Source organism: Felis catus, chromosome A2 (genome assembly GCF_018350175.1).
Source record: "Felis catus isolate Fca126 chromosome A2, F.catus_Fca126_mat1.0, whole genome shotgun sequence".
In the NCBI taxonomy this organism is placed as follows: domain Eukaryota; kingdom Metazoa; phylum Chordata; class Mammalia; order Carnivora; family Felidae; genus Felis; species Felis catus.
In genome coordinates, this window is record NC_058369.1 from 54,498,624 (window position 1) to 54,512,653 (window position 14,030).

Below are 14,030 nucleotides of genomic sequence, written 5' to 3' on the forward strand. Positions count from 1 at the left end.
GAACAGCAGTGGCCCATCCATCATGATTTCCAGAATTAATTCACAACCTGAAGGTCACATTGCCACTGTGTTTTTTTAGCAAATAAAATGGTGAATGTGACACCTGGCTTTTGTACATGGTAGAATGACAGGCAAAATCATAATGGTTTAACAAAAGATCCATCGCCTGACTCCAAATATAGTCTTGCCCACAAGAGTGTCCTGTTCTGGGATTTATATGGTCCCAGACACTTAATATGGTGTTTTCATTTCCCAAGTCCTGGCTACCAGGATCCAAGGCAGAGGCCGGCAACAGAGAGGCAAAGCTTGGTCTCTTGTTTTACTTCTGAGAGGTTAGCAAGGTCTCTTTCTCGTCTGTGTCAATGTGCAAAGGGAAGTCACTGTCCATTCCTGCTAACCCTGTAAAGTTAAAAAAAAAATTGGTCATCAGGTTGAAACAAGTAGAAGAGCTTGCAAGTCTTTGGAACTCATTTTATCTGTACAGATGAGAAACCTGAGGCCAAGAGAGGGAAGGGAACTATTCAAAATCACAAAGTAAAGTGTGGCCAGGGTTAGAACCTAGGCCTCTGCATGGCTAGCTCACTGCCCTTTCACTGGCCATTGCCTTTCACTCAGTGATCTCTGTGCTGGGAGCCCTGTGTCCTTAAAATGGAAGGTGCTGGAGGCCCAGTGCTAATCACAGAAGCAGTGCTCCTGTCCAAAGCCAGGTGTTAAAGACTTCCACACACACACATATACACACACACACACACACTCACTCCCACATATACATCATCTCACTCAATATTCATAACTCTATAAAGTGGAAACTATTATTTTCATTCCATTTTATAGATGGTGATACCAGGAGGCAAAGGAGTCAAGTACCACTCCTGGAACATGAACTGAAGCCGCCTTCTGACCCCAAAGCCCAGGATCTTCCCATAATGCTTTGCAGCTCTTCTTCTGGAGCCCAGGACATTGCTGAAGGCCAGCCCTTGTGCAGGACACAAAGCAAACAGCTTCCCAGGACTGGGATGAAGTTCTGTCTCTATATACCCTGTATTACCTAGTATAATGCAGGGCACAGAGTAGGTGCTGAGTGATCATCCTTTTGTTTTTTTTTAAATTCAGGTATAATTGACATATAGATGTCACTATATATATATATTATATACTATTATGTACATTTCACATACAACAAAATGATTTGACTTTGTATATTATGTAAAATGATCATCACAATAAGTGGCACAAACGTTACCATATATAGTTACAAAACAATTTTCTTGTGATGAGAACTTTTAAGATCTACCTGTTTTAGCGACTTTCAAGTACACAATACAAAATTATTAGCTATAGTCACCATGCTGTATATCACATCCCCATCATTTATTTTATAACTGGTGGTTCGTACCTTTTGACTTTCTTCACCCGTTACACCACCATCCCCACCCACCCACCCAAACCTCTGGCAACCACCAATCTGTTCTCTGTATCTATCAGCTTGATTTTTTTTTTTTTTTAGATTCCATATATAAGTAAGATCATATGGTATTTGTCTTTTTCTGACTTATTTCACTTAGCATAATGCCTTCAAGGTCTAGACGTGCAAATGGCAAGCTTTTATTCCTTTTTTTTTTCCATGGCCGAATGATATTCTATATATCCTTTATGTATCCATCAGTTGACACTTAAATTGTTTCCGTATCTTGGCTATTGGAAATAATGCTGCAAAGAACGTAGTGGGAATGGTGATGGTGGTGCATATATCTTTTCAAGTTGGTGTTTTCACTTTCTTTGGCTAAACACCCAGAAGTGGAATTGCTGGATGGCAGGGTAGTTGTGTTTTTAATTTGTCAAGGACCCTCCATACTGTTTTCCATTGTGGCTGCATCAATTTCCTACCCACAGTGCACAAGTGTTCACTTCTCTCCATAACCTCATCAACACTTGTTATTATCTTTAGGATAATAGCTATTCTAACATGTGTCAGGTGATATTCATCAAGGTTTCATTTGCATTTGAAAACACCACAGGTTTCCCACAGATTTGACTATGCTGTATGCCCTCCAGATAGATACTCCACCTCATTCCAAATCCCCACTCTCACGTGGTTCTATTCTGGCTCTTTCCGCATTCTCCAGGTCTCCTGAACATTCCTTCTCTCTCTAGCTCTCAGGAACTTTAATTGACTCAGATTAATTCAGAGCCGCAGTTGGGAGTTGGGTAGAAAGTGTTAAGCACCCCACCGCCCACCGCCACTTCTTCACTCATCGCACACGTTGGCTAAGAGCTAAAGAATCACGGGCTTTGTTTTTCCACCTCTACAACTGGTGGAGAACCACCGGCTGGCTTTAACGCTTCGCACGTTAAGTGCCTGGGACAGCAAAACCTTGCAAAATTACCAGTCCTCCCCTGTTGGTTCTTACAGCGCCTGCGCAGAAGCCAGTGCACAAGCTTGGCGCTGTTGAAGCCCACCTCCGCCCTTCTCGCCCTCAGAGATTCGGCGCTCGACAGGCGTCTGTCAGGCTGCCTTCCGGTTTCGGTGCCGCGCAGGCGCGCCTGCCGAGCGCCGAGCAACCGATGGAGATGGCGGCCGCGGCTGGGTGAGGGACCGCAGAGGCCCAGAACCCCGGCGGGAGGAGCCGACGGGCCTCCGTGCCAGGGGGAGCGCGGCCGGGTACAGAGGGCCGGGAAGGGTCTGAGTGGCGGAAGCTCGGCTCACCTCAGGAACAGAGACGGGCGGGCCGTGCGGGCGTGGGAGGTATGCGGTTGTGGTGGGTGTGACGTGCTTGGTGGGAGATGTGGCTTTCGGGCCGTGAGTTTCGCCTGCATTGTGCTTGCGACGACTGGGCTCTGTGTGACTGTGTGGTTACGTGGGGGCGTGCACAGTTGTGTTTGGTTATACGGCTGAGGGTGCGTGAGCGGTGGTCTCCCGATCGCTTGCGTTTGGTTCCCTGGTTGTGTGAGGTTGAGGCGTTTGGGTTCTGAGTTTGTGTAGAGTCGTTTGTAGCGTTTGGTGTGGCGTCTGTGCGCCGTGTCAAGTTGTCATGTCCGCTCTGTGGGGTCGAGTCTTTCATGTCGTGTGTGGTTATGCGACCTGTGCATAATCGTGTTGAATTGTGTGGAGGGTGTTGTTGTGCGCGGTCGAGGCCGTGATGAGTGCGACTGTGGGATGTGTAGTCTCTGCGGCATGTAGCCGTGTAGCATTCATGCTGGGCGTATAATTTCAGGATATGTAGGTATAGTTTTTGTTTTTTACGTGGTGTGGGTTGAGAGGGGCTTGCACATGTTACGGTTGTGGGGTCTGGCTTCGTGGTTTGTAGATTTATTTGGTTGTGGTGTGTGTTTGGTGATGCGATTTTAGAGTTCGGTGAGGCATTCATTCATTCACAAATGAAGCTTTCGTGCGTTTCTTCGTGGTAGGTGCCAGGGAATGTGCTAGACCCTGGGGTAAGGTGGTGGGAAAAGCGCATAGTCTCTGCCCTTACAGAGCTTAGAGCCTTCTGTACTTAGTTATTTTATGTACTCGTGATTGTAAGTTGATACGAGTGCTGTCCCACGGGAGAATGCCTCAAGTGAGAGGCATTTCCTTGAGGAAGCAAGGTTGGGTTGAGATGTGAAGGGTGTGTGTGTTTGATTTGTGGTTGTTAGGGTGAGTGCCTGGGAAGGAAAGGAGCTTTTAGAGTCCCCGCATCCGATGAACCACTTGCTGGGGAGGAAACTGGAACTGCTATTTCAGTGACCGTCTGGAAGAGGGGCTGAGATCTGGGTGTACATAGTCATGGGGTTTCTTTTAATGCTCCTCCTTAGACTAAGGTTGGGATTTTTGTTTGGTGTGGTTTTAGCTTTGCTTTTGTTTTTTAGGGCAAACACTATCTCTTTTTCTCCTTGCATTTTGAAACATTTTTATTTATTAAAAAATTTTTTTAAACGTTTATTTTTGAGAGAGAGACAGAGTGTGAGTGGGGGAGGGGCAGAGAGAGAGAAGGACAAAGAATCCAAAGCAGGCTCCAGGCTCTGAGCTGTCACCACAGAGCCCTGTTCGGGGCTCGAACCCACAAACCGTGAGATCATGACCTGAGCCGAAGTCAGACGCTTAAATGACTGAACCACCCAGGCGCCCCACTCTTTGCATTTGTGATGTAAGTGTAAGAGCTTAGTATATGTGGTTGAGTAAATGACCAAGGTAAAGAGTCAAAAATTTCTGTGTGTGGGGGCGCCTGGGTGGGGTAGTCAGTAAAGCGACCGACTCTTGACCTCGGCACAGGTCATGATCTCACTGTTGGTGAGTTTCAGCCGTGTCGGGCTCTGTGCTGATGGCACAGAGCCTGCTTGGGATCCTGTCTCTCCTCTGCCCTTCCCCCAGTTGTGCTCTCTCTTTCTCAAAATAAATAGACTTAAAAACAAATTTCTGTGTGTTGGTAAGTACTTCAGACATTTCCTCAGTGGCTGAAGCGGCATACAAATTATGGAGTTGGACCAACTGAAGTGCATGTTAGAGAACTGCCTGGGTTTTGTGTTTGCTTTTGAAGTTGAATTTTCTTATCTTCAGGAATCTGTGCTTTCTACTTCAGCGAGTTGCCATTGTCCAGTGATGTTCTCAAATCTTTGAAGGTTTTGTATTTCAGTGTAAGGGTTTGAGAAGGCAGTTTGTGTTCTGAAACTTGCAGTGAGCACACATTAAATAATCTTGTTGAGTGTTGAAAAGAGCAAAGAAAATTTTCAGTTGCTGCTAATTTGCCTCTTTTCTGTCCCTTCTTTCCTGTTTCAGAGCTTCTCCTACTCCAGAGAGGAAACCTCATCCGGAGCCATGATACCACTTTCCCGTCACCTGTGTGCCGCTTGGTTAAGCTAATGCTGTGAGAGCACTGGTCCCTTGTGGAGGAATCAAGCTGACTCTTGGCATGAGGGGTTGAGAGGGACACTGCTATGGCTTCTCTGGATGACCCTGGGGAAGTCAGGGAGGGCTTCCTTTGCCCTTTGTGCCTGAAGGACCTGCAGTCCTTCTGTCAGCTTCAGTCACATTATGAGGAAGAGCACTCTGGGGAAGACCGTGATGTCAAAGGGCAAATTAAAAGTAAGAGGCGTGAGTTTTTTGCCTATCCTGTTCTGTCCTTGGGAGCTTTAACTCATGGGATGGTTTTCATTAGCTTCCATGATCCCACCAGAAGGTGATAAACAATAGTAAATTAATAATAATAGTAGTGAACATATATCTAATGCTTACCATGTGCCAGGCATTGTTCAGAGTCTTCCCCATGAATTCACCTCATTTAATCCTCATGATACCTATCGGACTGCGAGACCCCATTTTACTGTTGAGGGTACTAGTCACAGAGAAATTAGGTAACTTGCCTGAAGTCACACCGTGAGGCAGGGCGTGGCTTTGAACCTAATAAATGTAATCACTGTGCTCTCTGCTGTCTCGCTAGACTGTTTGAATTATCTAATTGCCATCCTGTGAGGAATATGGAGTGGAATTTCTTTCCTTAGCTCTGAAAGTGGAGGCCCATTGTATATCCATTACCCTGTTACAAATTCAAGCCTTCCTGCCATCCTTCCTTCTTCAACTATACCTTGTCCTCTGCAGCCCAGGAAAAGGAAGGTCAGAGTTGAAAAGCAAGGAGAAACAACCTAAAAAGTTAAACTTGGTTTTTGAGCTTCTCAGGCCTCAGGTTGTAGAGAGTCACAGAAAGGGTTTTTTCAAAGCAATTTTAACCATACATAGTGTTCATTTCTGGAATTCAGATTCTAACTCCTAAATATGATGCCAGTATTCTGGAACTCACTTTCCTAGTGATTCAGCTAATCTGCTTCTCCTAGCTGGCAGCATTTCTGAAGGCAGTGAGATTACAAAGGCCTGGATGTGTATTCACAATTCTGTGTTGGGTGGGAGAGAAGGGGATGATCATATATTTCTAAATGGACTTTGGCCTCCACATATGCAAGTCACATGCACCCTGTAATGAAATAGTCCCTCTCCATGTCTCACTTTTCAGAAAAAATTGTTGAAAGCATTATCATTTATTACCTCTTTCTAACCACATGACAAAGTCAAACATTTTCATAATCCTGAGGGCTGTGATAAATGAGGTGTCTGTAGAGGCTGGAGCAGAGCCATAACTGTTAGCAAAAAAAAAAAAAAAAAAAAAAAAAGTTTTGTATTTTGTCATTTTCAGAGTTCCTTTATAAACATCGTTATTTCATTTGATTCTTCCAGCAACTCTGCAAGATGGTGGTTGGTTTCATTCTACAGAGAAAAAGTGAGGCTCAGAGATGTTGAGCAACTTATCCAAGGTCACACAGGAATTTATAGAGGTAGACTTTGACCCCAGGTCTTCTGTCACCTCTGAGTCTAGTGCTGCTCTTTCCATTTGGCATCACTGATGATACCAGACCCTGTGTTCCAATCACAGCTTGCCCTGCAGCTAGAATGCAAACAAAAACTGCTCATCTAAGTTTCCTTGGACAGCTGGAGCACCTCTGTGACCTTTAATGAGCATCCAGTCTGAGTGTCAGCTGTCATATACCGTGATGTCACTAAGACTGATGCTGGTGGGTTCAGAAGTTAGACAATGTCTTCATTTTCCTGTGGTAACCCATTTATTAGAGGAAAAACATTTAAGGTTATGTAGGGAATAATAGGTGTGAGAATCCACTTAAAGAGTAATAGAGATTTTATGAGTTGTGAAAGAAACTTGAAAGAATTCTCTTGTGTTTTTCTTTGTTTTCCCCCTATCTCTACCTCAGAAGAGCTAAGAAATTGAGTTAAGCATTTCTTTAGTACTAATAAGCATTTCTTCAGTCAGGAAGGATATCTTGCTTCTGTGGGAGTTTTCTGTGTTTTGGAACCAGGAAAGTAAAGTTTTAAAGGTTGACATCAAAGATTTTTGAGAAGTCCTTTGAAAAGCATTTGGTCTTTTGGTTCTTAGACATTTTATGACATTGCTGGTTTTGTCAAGTGAAATATTAAAGCCAAAAGAGCAAACCTTGATACCAGGTGTTGGAGGTGGTTTAAGAAAGAAAATATAAACTTGTCATTAAGTGGTCAGTGAGTTTGGGCCCCAGCCCTGCTTCAGCTTCAGTTTAGCACATGTACAGTAAGTATAAGAAAAGGTAATTGAAAATTACCTGTGGCTTTTGCTTTGTGTTTTTTTTTTTAGTAGTTTTTTTTCCTCTGCTTTGTGCTTTAAAAAAAAATTTTTTTTTCAACTTTTATTTATTTTTGGGACAGAAAGAGAGAGAGCGCGAGTGCACGCGCATGAACGGGGGAGGGGCAGAGAGAGAGGGAGACACAGAATCGGAAGCAGGCTCCAGGCTCTGAGCCATCAGCCCAGAGCCTGATGCGGGGCTCGAACTCACAGACCGCGAGATCGTGACCTGGCTGAAGTCGGACGCTTAACCGACTGCGCCACCCAGGTGCCCCTGCTTTGTGCTTTTAAAGATATATGGGATTGTTCTTAATTGGCCTCCTCTTGAAGGGCTATACCTGGGAAGGTGGCCAGTGCGTTCTTCTATCCTCTTCTATCCTAAAGTGGTTAAATTACATGGACTTGCCTGTTTAACTGGACACAGCTTAGTTTTGTTTGCAGAAGTGAATTTGTGTCTGCTAACTCCAATTTCCTGTCTGCTAACCCTTTGTTTACCGTTTTCTGTTTTCTCTCCCCTATTGTTAAGAATATCATCTGGTGGACCTTATTTTTCCAGGTGGAGAAAGCCATCTCAGAGTGACCGATAATCAGGGAATTTGCTTATTAGCTTGACTGCCTAACAAAGACATATATATATAAGCTTAACACTTTCTCCCTCTGCCTGCCAGCCCCTCCATATCTGCATTTCCCTAGAGTTTTGAAAAGCTTTGGTAGTTTTTTTTTTTTTTTTAACATTTATTTATTTTTGAGACAGGGAGAGACAGAGCATGAACGGGGGAGGGTCAGAGAGAGGGAGACACAGATTCTGAAACAGGCTCCGGGCTCTGAGCTGTCAGCACAGAGCCCAACACGAGGCTTGAACTCACGGACCGAGAGATCATGACCTGAGCCAAAGTCGGCCGCCTAACCGACTGAGCCACCCAGGCGCCCAAGCTTTGGTAGTTTTTAATGTTGTTCAGGTAACAGCAGTTCAGAAGTCAGGGAATTCCATGAAGTAGTGATCTATTAAATGTAAAAGAAATTACATTTTGTGTTAAACCTGGTATTTTCTACTAGATTCTAGTGGCAGTAAGGGATAGTCATCCAAGACTTAAGAACATTAATGAGAGCAACTTAGGATCAAGAATTCTTTTTTCCCACCAGTTGACTGTTCTCCTTCAACAGCAGGTCCTCTTAGCACAGGGGGCAGAACCCCTGTTCTGTGGAGGCATAGTTTTTGAGTTGTGCTGACTGGGGAGAGCTGGGGTTCTCATTTCAAACAGATGGGGTTTCCACTTCCAGCACTGCTGCCTTATAAGCTCTGTGATCTTGGGTGCAGCAAGTTTCCCCCTCTTTGATGTCACGTCCTCATTTATAAGTAGGGATACCACCTGCCTCATAATGTTGTGAGCATGAATTGGCCTAATGTATTTGAAAGCACTTTGTGCCTGGTACATGCAAGGAATCAATCCAGGAAACATTCATTTTCTCTTGTTACCAAGTCTGGTTCCCTTTGCTTATGTTGTAGGTGTTATATCTGTTTCTTGAAGCTTTTTGTCAGTGTCAGCACACATGCATTCATTAAGTGAGTGGGGGAAGAAGAACTCTATGTACAGATAAGCATTATGGGGAGCACCAGCCCAGGTGTTGGTTTACTTCCATCCTGGAAGTAAATAAGAAGTGTTTCTTCATGAGTCCATAGAGTAAATAAATTAATACTGTAGAATTTAACTTTAAAAACTTTGTTTTAATTGAAATATACTTTACAAATAAGTTTTTAAGTGTGCAGTGCAGTAAGATTTGAAAAATGTATATACCCATGTAACCACCTCCCCAATTAAGATCTAGAAAAAAAAATTTCCATTGCCTTGGTCCCCTCATCGAATTTGACTTTAATACTTTTATTTAATTGGGCTCTTAAATTTGGCAACAACTAGTAATATAGCTACATATTGGCTACATAAACCAACTTACTGCTAATACTGACTAGTGAATGGATGCCTCTGGGGGTTTATCATTGCAGTTTATTTGGGATCCAAAAATTTTCAAATGAAGTAAAGTCATTTCATCACTTTTTGTGTTTGAGATTTCCCTTGACTTTGTGCTAGATGTTCTTTGTGGACTCATTTATGGTGTTTGTTTGATTTTTCCAGGTCTTGTCCAGAAGGCTAAGAAAGCCAAGAACAGGCTGTTGAAACGAGAAGGAGATGACCGAGCAGAATCGGGGACACAGGGCTATGAGTCTTTCAGCTATGGAGGGGTTGACCCTTACATGTGGGAACCCCAGGAACTTGGTAAGAAATTCTGTTCCTTCATTCAGCAAATGTTTGAGCATCTTTATGTCCTAGGTGATGTTTTAAGAGTTGAGGAGGCATCAGTAAACGAGAGGCATCAGTAAACCAGAATGGTCTAAACTTCTCACGATCCTTATGTCCCAGTGGGGGGCGAAAATGGACAAGAATGAGCCCAGCACCTGCTTTGTGTTAGGCACTGCATTAAATGCTTTACACGTGGACTCATTTAATCCCCACTGCACTTGGTGGGGACCTTCCCAGAGTCAAACAGCTAAGCAGCTACAGAAATGAGATAGGAATCCAGGTGTTTGACGTCAGCTCCGGCATTGACTTGGCTGTCTCCTCTCACGTAGTAGATTACCTGTCTAGCAAGAGGCACTCACTGATTTGTGCAACTTAATTTTCGAAACACATAATTATCATACCATCTACTGACTTTTAAAATAATCATCTTTTGAGGTGATGAAAATGTTCTACACTTTATTTCGGTGATGGTTGATTGTACAACTCTGCATATACTAAAAACCATGGAATTTGTGTGCTTTAAATGGTGAATTGTATGTCCATGAATAATAACAGAGCTGTTACCAAAACTGCCACGTGATGTTGAACTAGCTAATCTTACATGTCCTTTAACTGTTGAATGATAACAAATTTAATATAACATTTTATGTCCATGCAATAGATAAATAATGATTTACTCATGAGGCTCTATTAACTTTCATATTTATTATCTTCAGCACCTTTCACAAAAGGTTTGTGAGCTGTGAAGGGTAGTGATGCTCATTCCCATTTACAGATGAGGAAATAGGCTGTATGAAGGGGACTGACATTTATCCAGGGTCATCTACGGTTTTCTTCTTATAGGGCCACTATGGAATGCTTCTTTTTGGATGAGAAAAATCTTAGAACTGCACTGTCCAATAGGATAGCCACTAACTACATGTGGCTATTTAGATTTAAATAAATTAAAATCAAGTAAAATTTAAAATCACTTCCTTAGGGACGGCTGGGTGGCTCAGTTGGTTAAGTGTCCAACTCTCGGTTTCAGTTCAGGTCATGATCTCACGGTTATAGAACTGAGCTCTGAGTTGGGCTCCGTGACAGTGCGGAACCTGCTTGGGATTCTCTCTTCCCTCTCTCTGCCTTTCCCTCAGTCGTTGCCTCTCTTTCTTTCTCGCTCTCAAAATAAATAAACTTAAAAAAAAAGTCATTTCCTCAATCATACATTAGCCACTTTTCAAGTGTCCAATCTGCACCTGTGGCTAGTGGCTGCCAAAGTGGAGAATGGAAACATTTTCATCATGGCAGGAGAAAATGGCTTTAAAAATAATAGTATACAATGTAACACTGTCTGTTAATTATACTTACATAAAAAAATAAAATTAAAAATTTCAAATCAACGTGTTGTACACCTGAAACTAATATAGCATATGTTAATTATACTTCATTTTTAAAAAATAGTAGTTATACATATAATTATGAGTTAATATGAAAGTATGTGGGAGAATTTGTGGATTCTTATTAGCTTTTCAATAGCCTGTTTTATGATTACCAGTGTTAAATTATCAGAGCAATTTTCTGATTAATTTGCCTGTTTTCAACAACCGACGAAGTCAAAATTGTGGAAGGTCAAGAGAATGGCAGATTTTAGAAGTTCATATTTAGGTCATCCCTAGGAATTTGAAATTAAATTTAACTAGATGTTAGAGAGTATGGTAGGGGAGAAAAGAATGAAGATGATGCAGAGGGTAGCATGTGAGAAGCTCCAGGTAGGGTCCAAGGTATAAATGAACTGGCCATGGTTGAGAAGAGGAGGGGGACTGCGTGCTGGGGGGGTGGGGCCAGGTGCAAGGGGAAGGGTTGGTGTTTTGGAAGAGGGAATATTTCAGATCTGCTGAGACAACAAGCTACTTGATTCCATTTGTGTGAGAATGTTCATCCTGGGTCTTTGCTGCTGGACTGAGCAAGGTATCAGTTTAACTGGCTCCTCCTGTGGCATCTGTTAGCATTTACATTTTGGGGACTATTTTGAGAAGGACTGTTTTTATTCTGATGAAAAACCATAGTGTACCAACTTTGGAAAGTACAGAAAAGTATGAGAGATTTTTAAAAATTGCCCATAATGTTAGTGTCCTTTTTACTGAACAAAAATTCATGTGCCAGACAGCGCTCTAAGGGCTTTATAAATTTTAACTTTTTAATCCTCCTAATAACTCTGTGGAGCGAGTACTATTCTTATCCCCATTTTATAGATGAATGCTCCCAAGTTACAGAGATGTTAAGGAACTTGTCTAAGGTCGCACAATGTGTGGCAGAATTGAAACTTGAGCACAGGCTGGCTCCGGTTCAGGCGCTTATCCACTGTCCTCCGAGGTCTCTGGTATTGTACTCTGTGGCCTCCAAGGTAACCATGGTTAATTAACATTTTAGCAAATTTGTTTCCATTTGTTTGTCTTTGAATTTTTAGTAAGACTCTAAACTAGAATTTCTACTTGCGTGTAAAAGTCATTGAGGATAAGCAGCAAGGGAGAGGGGCTCTTTCATAGGAATGACAGGTCATTTGTCTCCCCATCTCCTCTCCTTCTAGGTGCTGTGAGAAGCCATCTTTCCGACTTCAAAAAACACCGAGCTGCCAGAATTGACCACTATGTTGTTGAAGTCAATAAATTAATAATCAGGTTAGAGAAGGTAAATTTTGTTGTTTTCAACCCTTTTTTTTCTGCAAGTGTAACTTTTCTGGGAGAAAAGAATTCTATTTCTACAGTGTGTACCATGTATGTTGTATCTATCTGATGCTGGCAGAGAAACGCCCCATCTAGAGCTCACCTAGAGAGGTGCAGAGGACCTGCTTGGGCAGGTCTAGCTTGGGCTGGTTTTATTGAAGGAGACGGCTCCGGTTGACAGACTTGCCACATAGCCAGGCTTTCCTTTTCCTTTCTCTGAAGCCTACTTGGCTGCTGGAAAACCTTTCTGCCTTCAAATTATTTCCTCTTTTGGGTGTCCCAAGTACAAACACGCAATGGGGCATGGTGTGTGATACTTGATAGCAAACTGAGAAACTGGTGACAACGTTTGTGAGGACTACTCAGCCAGGGCCAGTGTTAGTGTGGGAACTTCTTAACTGAGCCTTCTTGTCCTGTAGTACCAGAGTGCATCTTCAATACCACAGTCATTTTTTTTTTTTTTTAATGTTTATCTATTTATTTTGAGAGAGAAAGAGAGTGCGTGATCAGGGAGGAGCAGAGAGATTGGGAGAGAGAGAGAATCCCAAGCAGGCTCAACACTTTCAGCATGGAGCCCCGATGTGGGGCTCGAACTTAGGAACTGTGAGATCATGTCCTGAGCCAAGATCAAGAGTCAGACACTTAACCAACTGAGCCATCGAGACACCCTAATACCACAGTCATTCTGTTCTACTCTGACCCTAGAAATGCTTGCTGTGTATGACCTGGATTGTGTCGTGGGCATGGTAGCACCTGCAGGTATAGTTCTTGATGTGTACTCTGTAGGACAGAAATATGTGGCCAGTTTCATTGTCCAGGAGGACCGTGGAGAATCAGGAATTCTCCATTGCTTTCAATAGCCACACCCACCACATCTTGGCCTACCCCTGCTTATTGCTTAAATGGGGAGCTGACAATAAAGAGATTGGAATCAGGTCACGGAAAGGGAGCTGCCTTCCAGATGCAAAGCTAATACTCTGTCTCATGCAAAATTGCTTTTGTGGCTTTGTGGGGTTGGTGATGACAAATGAGACTTGAGAAATGAAGATGTGCAAATTCCTGCTTGATGCCTTTTGCCTGTGGAAAGTGTGTACATCACCTGTTTAACTCTATTTGCACTGTTTTCTCTTTGTCAGCTCACTGCATTTGACAGAACGAATACTGAGTCTGCTAAGATACGAGGTAACTCCAGAATTTTGCTCACATTCATTCTGTTTATCTTTCTTCCTGATCACACCTCTTTTTTAAAAATGGCTTGTTTTTCTGTTTGATTTTTGTTTTGTTCTTCCCAAAGCAATAGAAAAGTCAGTGGTGCCTTGGGTCAACGACCAGGATGTTCCTTTCTGTCCAGACTGTGGGAATAAGTTCAGCATCCGTAACCGCCGCCACCACTGCCGGCTCTGTGGGTCTATTATGTGCAAGAAGTGTATGGAACTCATCAGTCTCCCTTTTGCAAGTAAGTAACGTGGAGGCGGTGCCCTGGACCCTGATCTCCTCTTGTGACTACCTTGTTTGCTCATCACCACTTAGTGATTTTTTGAACATTTTTGTCTGAGTTAATGTTCTATGGGATCTTCATCCATTCACTTACTGATTCCATGAAGCCTGCTATAGGCTAGGCACTGCCAGGGCCCAGGGATACAATGGTGGATAACAAGGGCTGGCAGACTTTTTCTGTAAAAAATCAGATGGTAAATGTTTTAAGCTTTGTGTGCTACAAGCGGTCTCTGTGACATTTCTTTTTCTTTTTTTAAAAATTTTTAATGTTTTTATTTATTTTTGAAGGAGAGAGAGAGAGAGAGAGAGAGCATGAGTGGGGGAGGAGCAGAGAGAGAGGGAGACACAGAATCTGAAGCAGGCTCCAGGCTCTGAGCTGCCAGCGCAGAGCCCGATGT

The 14,030-nt window shown here is 43.0% G+C and overlaps 1 protein-coding gene and 1 long non-coding RNA gene across 5 annotated transcripts in view; one reads left to right on the forward strand and one right to left on the reverse strand.

Moving 5' to 3' along the window:
- Positions 1-2,469, reverse strand: LOC109497317. Its single transcript, XR_002153427.3, has 2 exons — positions 2,069-2,469; positions 1-399 (listed from the first exon to the last, which is right to left on the reverse strand). It is a non-coding gene; the product is annotated as an uncharacterized LOC109497317 (long non-coding RNA).
- RBSN (rabenosyn, RAB effector) overlaps positions 2,464-14,030 on the forward strand; it is a 26,769-nt gene continuing 15,202 nt past the window's right edge. The window contains exons 1-6 of one of the 4 annotated variants that reach the window (XM_011280221.4): positions 2,464-2,588; positions 4,757-5,062; positions 9,269-9,409; positions 12,000-12,100; positions 13,272-13,317; positions 13,430-13,591. In XM_011280221.4, the coding sequence (XP_011278523.1) occupies positions 4,915-5,062; positions 9,269-9,409; positions 12,000-12,100; positions 13,272-13,317; positions 13,430-13,591 (598 nt within the window). In that variant the 5' untranslated portion in view covers positions 2,464-2,588; positions 4,757-4,914. Of the gene's footprint in view, positions 2,747-4,756; positions 5,063-9,268; positions 9,410-11,999; positions 12,101-13,271; positions 13,318-13,429; positions 13,592-14,030 lie in introns of those variants that run through there. The other 3 variants (XM_011280220.4, XM_003982517.6, XM_045051993.1) reach the window with 3 other exon arrangements.